The sequence below is a fragment of the Neofelis nebulosa genome, chromosome 2 (genome assembly GCF_028018385.1).
Source record: "Neofelis nebulosa isolate mNeoNeb1 chromosome 2, mNeoNeb1.pri, whole genome shotgun sequence".
Classification (NCBI taxonomy): Eukaryota; Metazoa; Chordata; class Mammalia; order Carnivora; family Felidae; genus Neofelis; species Neofelis nebulosa.
The window spans coordinates 210803991-210816068 of NC_080783.1; the positions used below are offsets into that span (position 1 = coordinate 210803991).

At 37.9% G+C, this 12078-nt stretch overlaps 1 protein-coding gene across 2 annotated transcripts in view; it reads right to left on the reverse strand.

Annotated features, from left to right (window-relative positions):
- The window catches only part of SPEN (spen family transcriptional repressor), a 92487-nt gene that overhangs the window by 11782 nt on the left and 68627 nt on the right, over positions 1–12078 (reverse strand). For both annotated transcript variants that reach the window (XM_058718962.1, XM_058718961.1), the window contains 4 exons: positions 8615–8740; positions 8167–8280; positions 7027–7140; positions 5621–5721 (listed from right to left, as the gene is read on the reverse strand). In XM_058718962.1, the coding sequence (XP_058574945.1) occupies positions 5621–5721; positions 7027–7140; positions 8167–8280; positions 8615–8740 (455 nt within the window). The remainder of the gene's footprint in view (positions 1–5620; positions 5722–7026; positions 7141–8166; positions 8281–8614; positions 8741–12078) is intronic.

Consider the following 12078-nt stretch of genomic DNA (forward strand, 5'->3'; position numbering starts at 1 on the left):
CGATCTCGCGGTCAGTGAGTTCGAGCCCCGCGTCAGGCTCTGGGCTGATGGCTCAGAGCCTGGAGCCTGTTTCCGATTCTGTGTCTCCCTCTCTCTCTGCCCCTCCCCCGTTCATGCTATGTCTCTCTCTGTCCCAAAAATAAATAAAAAACGTTGAAAAAAAAAAAATAAATAAAATACACATTGGACTTGGTACATTTATCTTTTAAAAAAGAAACCCTTCAAATAGTTTAGATTGACTACATGTTGAAATGGTAATATTTTAAAGCTAGGAGTTAAATGAAATTAATGTCACCTTTTTTTCCCACATTTTTATGTCTACCAGAAAATTTAAAACTGGTTCAGTCGATTAAAAATGCAACTTGATTTTAGTTCAGGTCATGATCTCATGGTTTGTGGGATCAAGCCCCACATGGGGTCCACGCTGACAGTGTATAGCCTATTTGGGATTCTCTCTCTCTCCCCCTCTCTGCCCCTCACATGTGTGCATGCTCTCTCTCAAATGAAATAAATAAGCTTAAAAAAAAAAATTGAAAACCACAGTTTAGTCTACATGTTTCTACTGGATGACACTTCAGTCCCCCCCCCCCTTTTTTTTGGTAGGAGGTGGTATGACATAATGATCACTAGTATATTACACAGTATCACATCCCCACACTTCTGAGTCTTTCATAATTACTTTTCTGCCAAAAATATTCTTACCACAATCTGGGAAAAAAACGTACTACTGGTAAAAACAGTTTAATTAAAATATTGATTAAATATTTAAAAACATTTTAATTGAAATCCTCCCACCTATGTGACCCATAGGATACTGATAACACATCTATCTCAATTCACAATTTAAAAAAGCATGCTGGGGGCCAGTCTCCCTAGGCTGTCTCCTCACTTGTAAAATGATGGTAACCTTTCCTCAGAAGGTTCTTAAGATTAAATAAGATAACATTTGTAAGAACCTTCCTAACATAATGTGAAGACCTTCCGTCATATTGTTACTTTCCCCCAACCCATGAACTGATTACAAGCTTTGTGAAAGGATTCCTCAATTGTAAAGGAATTCACCATGGTTTTCTCTTACAGTGACCTATAGGGGGCATTTAAGATTAAATTTACACACAAGAACATGTATGATAGATAAAATGAAATTCACCCATAACAGAGACTAATTCTTTCACTCTCGTTCCCTCTCTATTTTTGTTCTCTCAAGCAGGTCATGCATTCTACAAAGTACTGCCATTAGTGGCTCACTGAAACAAAAATCTAGAACTTAAGCCCCTAATGGCATGAGCTTTTTTTGTCTCCTTGGCTACAATTTTTTCTAGCTCTTGTAACAGTGCTTGACTCATAGGAAGGACTGAAATATCTATTGAAAGAATGAACCTTAGAAAAATATGTCAGTGGGGTTCCTGGGTGGCTCAGTTGGTTAAGCGTCTCTTTCAGGTCACGATCTTGCAGTTTGTGAGTTCAAGCCCCGTGTTGGGCGCTATGCTAACAGTATGGGGGCTGCTTGGAATTCTCTCTTTCTGCCTCTCCCCTGTTCACACATACGTGTGTACATGCTTTCTCAAAAAAAAAAAAAAAAAAAAAGGGAAGGGAGGAGAGGAGAGGAAAATATGTCAAAGCTACTACTGGGTGTTGTTCCAATACACTCTCCACAGCAAATGAAGTATCTAAAGACTTAATATCCAAACACTAGAAGCATCACACATTATTATATATATTTGTATGGCATTTCTCAGTCCAAAAAGAGTATTTTTTTTTACATTATTTAGGTTATTTTTTTTTAATGTTTATTTATTTTTGAGAGAGAGCCCAGAGCGTGAGTGGGGGAGAGGCAGAGAGAGATGGAAGACACAGAATCCGAAGCAGGATCCAGGCTTCAAGCTGTCAGCACAGAGTCCAACATAGGGCTTGAACTCACAAACCGCGAGATGGTGACCCGAGCCAAAGTCGGACTCAACCAACTGAAGCACCTAGGCACCTCTATGTTATTTAATTGGTTTCGAGATGGTCTTTCTTAGAGTTCCACAGGAATCAGAGTCTTTGCCTAAATAATGGCCAGCCATCTTGCATTAAATGTTACTAGGCATGGAACTTGGCTAATTCATTGCCACCATAAATTCCAAGGAAACGCCATTTTCATAAACACACTGTATGCTTTCTTTTTATTTTTTTATTTTATTTTTTTTAAATTTTTTTTTTTTTCCAACGTTTATTTATTTTTGGGACAGAGAGAGACAGAGCATGAACGGGGGAGGGACAGAGAGAGAGGGAGACACAGAATCGGAAGCAGGCTCCAGGCTCTGAGCCATCAGCCCAGAGCCTGACGCGGGGCTCGAACTCACAGACCGTGAGATCGTGACCTGGCTGAAGTCGGACGCTTAACCGACTGCGCCACCCAGGCGCCCCATGTATGCTTTCTTTTTAAAAGAAATGTTTATATGTGTGTGAGAGAGAGAGAGAGAGAGAGAGAGAGAGAGAGAGAGAGCGCGCGCGCGCAGGCACACGCACACGAGTGGGGGAGGGGCAGAGAGAGAATCCCAAGCAGTTCCACGCTGTCAGCGCACAGAGCCCAACACAAGGCTCGATCTCATGAATCATGAGATCATGACCTAAGCTGAAATCAAGAGTCAGACGCTTAACCACCTGCGCCACCCAGGCACCCTACGTTCATGCTAATATAAAATGATTAAGACACCTAGAATGGCCACTAGTTCACTGCCCACATTAACAGTAGGCTTGAGAGATGTTTTAATCAGACTACAACTATACCCAAAAATATGAAAATATTTACAGAAGTTGAAGCTATATGTGTAAATGTTAGTGCTGGAGCACTGTTCAGTTTAATAAATACTGATTTTGCACATATTTTGCTGGGACTTATGACTACCAAAAGAAATGAGTGTTCCTGTCCTCAAAGAACTCAAGTAAGAGACAGTACAACTCAACACTGAACCTTGGACAAAAGGGTGTTCAGGAACCTGGAAAAGCCAGGTTTTGAGAACTCTGTTCACATGACTGCACAATATCCTAATTCCCCTAAGTAGGTGGGAAATTCATCTAAAGCATAATAGGCTCTTGTAAATTTATCTTGAGAATCATTTTGGTAAAGTATAAAGCTCCATGCACCAGCAGGAAGGAGCACTGAGTTTATCTCCAGACTAATGTCTTAGCCTGTGACCTTATCAGCAAGGCGATCTGATCTTCAGTTCCACTAAAAGTAACACAAGATAAGAAGGAATAAATGAAATGGTACTTTTAAACTGCAGAACCCTATGCAAATCGGTCACTGTTTGCATTCCTGAGGGAAACTACCATTAGAGGTAAACCATTTTTTCATTCATTCATTTATTACGCATTCAGTGGGATGACTTCCTTCCACTCTATATGAAGGGCAGATATCCTCAAGTTCTACTGCAAAGAGTACACTCCATAAGCACTGCCATCTAAAAAAAATGGGGCAAAACTGGGTCACACCCTTCTGCTTCCTACTTTAGGAGATAAACTCCATTCAAAAGGGATAAATAACCACGGGTAAAAACCAAAGAACAAAGCCAGAGCCAGAATGTCAGTAAAATGAGTGAATTTGAGTGGTAATATACAAAAATTAACACCCACACAGCATTATCGAACCCTCACAAGACACTATTCTTTGAAAAATATTTAACGTATGCATAGAGGATTTTAATGGATGTTTTGTCTTAGGTGCCACCAGACCACCAACACACTTCGTATTGGCATATGGGTAAGAATTCCTGTAAGTACTAAAAAGTTAAAAATGACTTTGAACTGCTACTTGGGGAGCCAGGGTGGAGACCTTTTTTCTCTCTCCACAGACACATATATTCTCATGCATATACACATGTATGCTCTCACGCACGTGTGCGTTCTCTCTCTCTCTCTCTCTCTCTCTCTCTCTCTCTCTCTCTCTCTCACACACACACACACACACACACACACACACACACACACACACACGACACAGAAAAACCTTACATCGAAACCGACATTCTGGCTAGAGGGCTGTGGACTCCAGTCTACTAGTGAAAAACCATCAAATCTTTATATAAGTTCAGGCTTTTGGGAATTTGGCTGCGGGGTACATTTTTCATTAAAGCAAAACAAAACCTCCTCACGGCTGCCTGGCTGGCTTGGTTGGTAGAGCATGCGACACTTGATCTGGAGGTTGTAAGTCTGAGCTCACATTTTGGGTATAGAGATTACTTAAAAATAAAATGTTTAAAAAAAATAAAAATAAAAAACTTTCCCGGCATTCAATGAACGTTGTTCAATATTCCACAAGTAAAGGACTCAAAAACTATATACCTTCTTCTGTAACTTAAAAACAAAGTGGCAAAAACATGCAGTAAAAAGGGAATCAATGTATTCAACAGGTTTCTGGCAGCACAATCAGGATCTGACTCATACTTGTAGAACCCCTTTTATACTTGAACTAGAGTGTCTAAAGGCATTTTTCACACGCAGCCTTTTGTTTAATGCGTATGTACAGGGGTGGAGATCCAGTGGTAACATTCCAGGACACTTAATCACAGAGACATGTTTGGACAAACAGCCTGACCACGTGGATAATAGTTTCCATTTTCTTTTTAGTTTTTTGAGAGAGCACACACGCGCAAGGAAGGGGCAAAGGGGGAAAGAGAAGATCCCAAGCAGGCTCCACTGATCAGCACAGTGCCCAACATGGGGCTTGATCCCACGACCTCAATTATGACCTGAGCCAAAATCAAGAGTCAGACACTCACTCAACTGACTGAGCACCGCCCCCACCCCTCCCGCAACACACCCTGATAGTTTCCATTTTCAAATATGATCAGCTATTGAAGCACTCGGTGACACTATGTTAGGATGTTTTTAACATATCCAGTCTAAAAAAGAATCAATCATCAGTTTGGGGGCAGTTGTACACTAACAGAGATAGCCTGGTTCAAACTGTGAGAACTTAAAATGATTCTGAACTGCAATGTTTCCTACAAATAGCAGAAAAAATATCAAATACTGTACTACAGTACCATGACTGAAAAAAATCAACAACAGGAAATAAGGTTTACTTTTTATGTTGCTAAAGTTACCAATTTATATATGCTTTGGCTGATTCACAAATTATTATTTAAAAGATTTGAATTCAAAACAAAGTTCTTGGTAATCTTTAAAAAAATTTTTTTAATTGTATGGGCACATGCATGGTGATAATCTGGATGCTGTCATTACTAAATAAATATACAGGGCACTTAATAGTTTGTAACGCCCTTTAACATGTTATCATATTTAATTTAAAACTGTAAGGCAGGATATTTGTACATAAAGTTATAATTTAGCAAAATAGTAACTCTTTCAAATTATAGGGCTTTCAGTGAGAAATGTATTTAGGTTACCTAAATCCCCTGAGCCACATGAAAACTGAATTCATAAAAATAAACCTGTGTTTCTGTATGGGTGAATAAAAAAGGAAAGGAGTTTTTGGGGGATGAATTTAGAAATAAGGAGTGAAAAATAAAATTTAATTCTATATAAATTTTATGTATTTGAAATTTAAAAATTCAAGTTATGCTGATAGGTTTAAAATACATACCTTATTGCTTGGGGGGAAAAAAATACATACCTTCTTTCTGCTAACATTTCATAAAAGTCTCTGATATCTTGACCAGACTTTTCCATACAGTGATAAAATGCCAGCTGGCTTTCCCGATTTGCAAAATCCACCTTAAAAACAAAGAATAGCAGGTGTTTGATTCAAGTTTCAGATTTTTAAAGTGGAAAGTGTTATCAGATTTGAAAATCCTTCCCAACACAACCCTCTAGATAAACTTCAAGTACGAGCAATCTATCTCAACTAAGTTAAACAGTCCTAACTGGAAATGTATTTTGTTAACTCAAAATCTCTTTCAAATTCAATACAAATCTTGACAACGAGGTATACTTTATTATTTTTTAATGTAAACTCTATGCCCACTGTAAGGCTTGAACTCATGACCCTGAAATTAAGAGTCCTATGTTCTACCACCTGATCCAGCCAGGTGCCCCAATAAAGAAGTATAATTAAAAGCTCTAGAACCCAGGGGCACCTAGGTGGCTCAGATGGTTAAGCATCAGACTCCTGATTTCAGTTCAGGTCATGATCTCACTGTTTGTGGGTTCGAGCCCCACACTGGGCTCTGATGCTGACAGTGCCTGCTTGGGATTCTCTCTTTCTCTCCCTCTCTCTCTCCCTCTTTACCCCTTCCTCACTCACACATTCTCTCTCTTACCCTCTCAAAAATTAAATTGAAAAAAAAAATTTTTTTTTAAGTTCCAGAGTCCAATACTGAAGGAGTGGAAAAGGCAAAATGGAAAACTGAAACGATACCTATCAGGATTCTAGGTTGCCAAGTAATCAGATCAATGAAATCCGGCAATCTATATGTATATTTGCTGGAATCAGTCAGAGAATATAAAACATTTAAACTTCACTCACAGCTGGGCCTCAGAGTCATTATTAAAAGACTATGATACCTGCTATCTATTAATATCTTATTTCAATCTAACCACCATAGGTATTAAGTGCATACATTTCTTCAAGTTCTCCTGAACCAAAGTTTTTTAAACAAAAACACCAGACAAAAGATTGTATGTTCAGTGGTTACCCACTCTCTAGAAGAGGAGGAAAGAGGAAGAGAGGATCATTCTGGAAACTGGAATGACTGACACTTCAAGTTCCTGGGATGCATACACCCACAGGTGAATGCGGGCCAGCCTGCTCCAAGAGTCTACATGTAAGCATTGGGTACCTGGGATGTGGAGAGGCACATTTCCTTGAATGACACAATTTTTAGGGAAGGTTCTGTGGCTAATGACCCTGTGCCCTCAAGCAGCCAAATGTCAAAATAGTAACGTTCCCCTTAAGAACGGGACATAGAGCACACTCGCTGTAAACCACGTCCCTTGCTGGCCGCCCACAAAATGCCAGTTATTAAGAGGGTGGGGTCTCAATGCGATTTTGTTTTACTTCTGTTTAGTCATTCTGCACACCTTAATTTTATTCCCACCGATTTTCCTCCCCTTGGTCTCTTTTACAGCTGCTTGCGCATATTCAATTTCATTGTAGAGGACCAGGGCCATGCCTTTTAAGCGGTCAAACACCACCTGTAAAAAACAAAACAAAAACCAAATAAGAGCCTCATCCACTAGACTCATTGTCAGTTCCAGGAAAATCTTAGGTCACAAGGACACTGCCAAAAAAAAAAAAAAAAAAAAAAAAAATTTCTCTAATTCTAGAAAAAATGTCAGGGCTTTTCCCAGTGAAGATAATAAAATGTGTAGGGACTGTTTACAATTGCAGATACTGTGCCTTGAGGTACATTATGCCTTTATTTTGTCTTTCTGCATCTTTATTTTTCATGTTGACTAAGTTCTGTACTGTGTACTTAAGTAGGCATTCTTGTAGTTTGGGCTCAAAAAAAAAAAGAAAAAAAAAAAAATCAACACCCCTGAAAGAGAAAAAAATGTAGAACACTGAATCAACAATAAATTTCAGTGAATTTTGGTTAATAACAAGCATTATTAACTTTAAGCTACTGGATTTTTACATTTATACTAGCAGTCTTTATGATGTGTATTTGTCCAAACAAAAGCTACATTTAAAGAAATGCTGAAATTATACACCACAACCACCGCAGTGTAACTCTGCTCTCAAGAAGGGAGTTCAAAGCTCTACTTTCACATAATGGAATGGGGCCCACAGACCCTTTTCCTGTTGTTTGTAGGTATGTTACCTTACAAACTTTGACTAGATGAACACTGTATGATCATCCCTTTAAAGTCATCTTCTTTTTTAAAAAACAGTCTAATGACATATTTGTGTGATTGTAAATAGATAATTAGACTAATTTTCATGTGAGATAAAATAATAAAAACCTCTAAAAAACCTTCTATTTAACAGTATCATGCAAATTAGTTTCAAAATTAATCATCATGGCTAGTTCAAAACAGTTTTTCAAAATACTTCCTCACATCATAAGCTAATAGATGCAAAAGCCCTTCTACAACAAATTACTAGTAATTTTTAAAGAAAAGAAAACGTCAACATTAAGAACTGGGGCTGACAGGACAGAATTCCAAGAATAGGGAGTCAGAAGTAACCTGACACCAACACCAAAACCTCCCACCTACCTTTACCACAGGCCCATATCGGCAGAAATGGCGTGTTAAATACTGATCCGACACATTTGAAGAAAGCCCGTCTAACCACACGCAGTTTGTAGGCATGCTCTTTCCAAAACCCAGCTGAATAGGAGAGGTGAAATTTCTATTAGTAAAGTCACCAATTATTCAACTACAGAATTCTGAAAAAATCTGTCTTCTGTAGGAATCTTATCAACCATCATCCCAAGGGAGAAACATCTGGTTAAAATCAAAAGAAATGTACACAAGCGTGATCCTGCCAGGCTAAGTATTAATTCAGCTTACAGTACAAGAGGATGAGGGTGCAGAGAATTAGATCACCTTTACCGTTATCTAACTGTACTGCAATTTGAAATAATGAGACACACACACACACACACACACACACAAACACTCCAGATCATAACGGTGTGATAATTTATGCAAAGTCCTTTACCTTGAGGCGATTATTTCCAAGGTACTCTCCATCCATCTTCTTAATAGCCTTACAAACGCTGGCAATATCACAGTACTGCAAGAACGCGTACTGAGGAACTCCATTTACTTTCTTAATATCAATATCCTGAAAAAGCCAATTAGTACCAATTAGTGACAGGCCAACAGGAAAATAAATCAGAATAAACTAAGCCCAAACAAGGTGCATACTTCTCAAAACAGTCCTATTCCCCAAAATCATTTTCTTAGTTAAAACCATACATTGTAATACAACTGTAAATAGCCTGAAAGACTACACAACACAGCATTTGTAGTCACAACCATGAAATCCTTCCTCTGTGAAATTCTTTGCAGAAGAGAAAGTGCAAACTCAAAATTTAAAATTCACAATACCTGTGTTAAGACAAATTTATGAAGAAAAAGGCTGTGCTTGATTCAAGCAGCACATATACTAAAATTGGAACAGTACAGAGATTAATAAAGGCAGCCTATTTAATAAAAACCTAAGAAATACAGTTGACCCTTGAACAACAGGGGGCTGGGGGCAAGGGAGTTAGTTAGGGCACCCACCTCCAAGGCAGTTGAAAATCCACATATAACTTTTGACTCCCACCAAACTTAACCACTCATACCCTACTGCTGACCAGAAGCCTTGCTGATAACATGGTTAATTAACACATATTCTGTAAAAATTATTATACTATATCCTTAAAGTAAGCTGGAAGAAAGAGAATGTTATTAAGAAAATCATAAGAAGAAAAGTCCACATTCAAGCAGATCCATGCAGTTAAAACCCATGCTGTTCGAGGGTAAACTGTAATTCGCTTCTGCAATAATCTAAAAACCTTTATTAGTGGCTGGCTGGCCATTTAAAATAGAATATCTGAGAAGAATAAGAATGAGAAAGAAATCAAGTTTTCAAAAAAGTGATTTAAAATATGCAATCCTAGGGGCGCCTGGGTGGCTCAGTCGGTTAAGCGCCGACTTCGGCTCAGGTCGCGATCTCGCGGTATGTGAGTTCGAGCCCCGCATCGGGCTCTGTGCTGACTGCTCAGAGCCTGGAGCCCGTTTCAGATTCTGTGTCTCCCTCTCTCTCTGACCCTCCCCCGTTCATGCTCTGTCTCTCTCTGTCTCAAAAATAAATAAATGTTAAAAAAAAAAAATTAAAAAAAAAAAATAAATAAATAAAATAAAATATGCAATCCTAAATTAGAAGACTCATTTAATGTATCAGTGTATCTAACTGAACCAAGCCTGGTGACTGATATATATAGTAATAATCTCTCATATCCAGAATGAATAAATATATAAATACCTGAACTACCTTGTGAAGATGTATCAGAACACCATCCCTTGATTAAAGAAACAGTCTATGAAAGGCAAAGCCCCATCTTTTTTTTTTTTTTTTTTTTTTTAAGTTTATTTATTAAGTAATCTCCACACCCAACGTGGGTCTCAAACTCAGGACCCTGAGGTCAAAAGTCATGTGTTCTTTCAACTGAGCCAGCCAGGCGCCCTTAGCTCTAATTCTTCAGAAAGACTGAAACCTGTACTCATGCATGACACTCTGGTTCTGCCTACTTCACTACTTAGACAAGGTGGTGTAAAAAAGCTGGCTTACACATGAAAATGGTCCAGAGAAACCAGATACGTGGACTGCAAAACTTACACTTGAACAATAATGACCCATATGGTGATTATCTAAAGTATTCTGTAAATCACAATATTTACGCCTTTTTAAGGGTCATAAGCCAATAATCAAAAGCTGAAACAGGGCAAAATGAATAATGCATTTGAAGAGCAGTTTGAGGAATCCTTAAAAAAAGCAGTAGTTTATACTTGAAATAGTTCTTCTTTTTTTCTTTTAAATAGGCTTCACCCCCAGCGAGAAGCCAAATGCAGGGCTTGAGCTCACAACCCTGAGATCAAGACCTGAGCTGAGATTCAGTGTCGGACGCTCGATGGCATAAGCCACCCAGGCACCCCTATACTCAAAACAGTTCTAAGTAATGGTAAATAGGAGCTGAGTTTCACCAAAATGTAGTATGCAACAATCCAGAATAACTCCATGTAAGGGAAATGGTCTCCAAAGAATATTGGTGGGTAGGCTCACTACAAGGGTTCTTCTAGCTACAGCATAATCTATCAATAAGCAGCAGACCATTTCCCCTAAGTTTGTGTGTCATTAAAATAGTTACCCTCGTGAGCAATTGCAAACATGGAATAATGGTTTTCAAACAGAATAGGACATGGCCACTTATTAAGCATGGATCTTAAACACTATAATCACTCCATGTGTAGCAACCCTGCTGATGAAAATGTATCTATGTACACAAATACAATTTCTTACGCTCCTCCAAAATTCAAAGTAGCAGCCACATTCAAATAAAAGTATATCTGAAAGTTTTATCAACTCATAGACTCATAAATGCTAAGCAGCAAAATAAATAAAACTTTTCTGTCACGAAAAGGCTGGAGCTCAGGTAGGTTAAGTGAACTCATCTAAGTAGGCAGTACGGCTGGAATTAGGGTGTGTGATAAAAGAACTTAAAATAATTGAAATTCAAGAAAGGAAAATGAATGTTTTGCTGTTTCTCTAAATATATAGCTTGTTTTTTCTTACTTTGTACCAACCATTTCTATCTCTTGCTCCTAAGTCCCTTTGAGGTTTAGGTCAACTACAATCACAAATATTTTATTCACTAGATTGTATCATTTAAAAAAAGTAAGAATTTTTACTTCCAACATTAGTGTATAAATAAGGATGGATAGATGGACGGACACATACACACACACACCTGAAAGATTAACAGTAACTGTTCTTAACCCAGAACGTTTTTTTACTCTCTAAAATCCAAATATACACAACAATTTTCTTGCTGTTACTAACACAAAGTCTAGGAAAGACAAGTAATTTCCCTATTTTTTTCAAACACAAAACAAAATAGTATATATATCCCAAGGGTATAAAGCTGTAACCAAACTATTTTCACTATAAAGTGACTCAAGTTTTGAGTCACGAGGAACAGAAAAACCCTTCGAATTCCTAAATTTAATAATGACTTGCAAAATATAAAAAGTGATTCTAATTAAAATTTCAAAACAGAACTGAGCTTCCAGCATGACATCCACATTCCAGTAATCCCCAAGGTATTTCTGACATGAATTGTGATAACACAATACTCCTATACTAAGTTGCTGTTTCTTTCTTACAGACTTATTTTCCTTCCCACCCACAGGACTAGAAATGGCTTTAAACAGTACTCGATGGACAAAGAAAATAAGAAAAATGGATAGAAAAATACATATATATAAATAAAACAAATACCTATTATATAGTTTTATATACACACATAAAACAGTCCCCCAAGGAGTTTTGCCAGACCATCTTTTAGCAGGAGTTAAAAACACAGGGCAAATGAGAAAAGTATTTGTTACACCATCTAAATATCATCTTTCCAAATA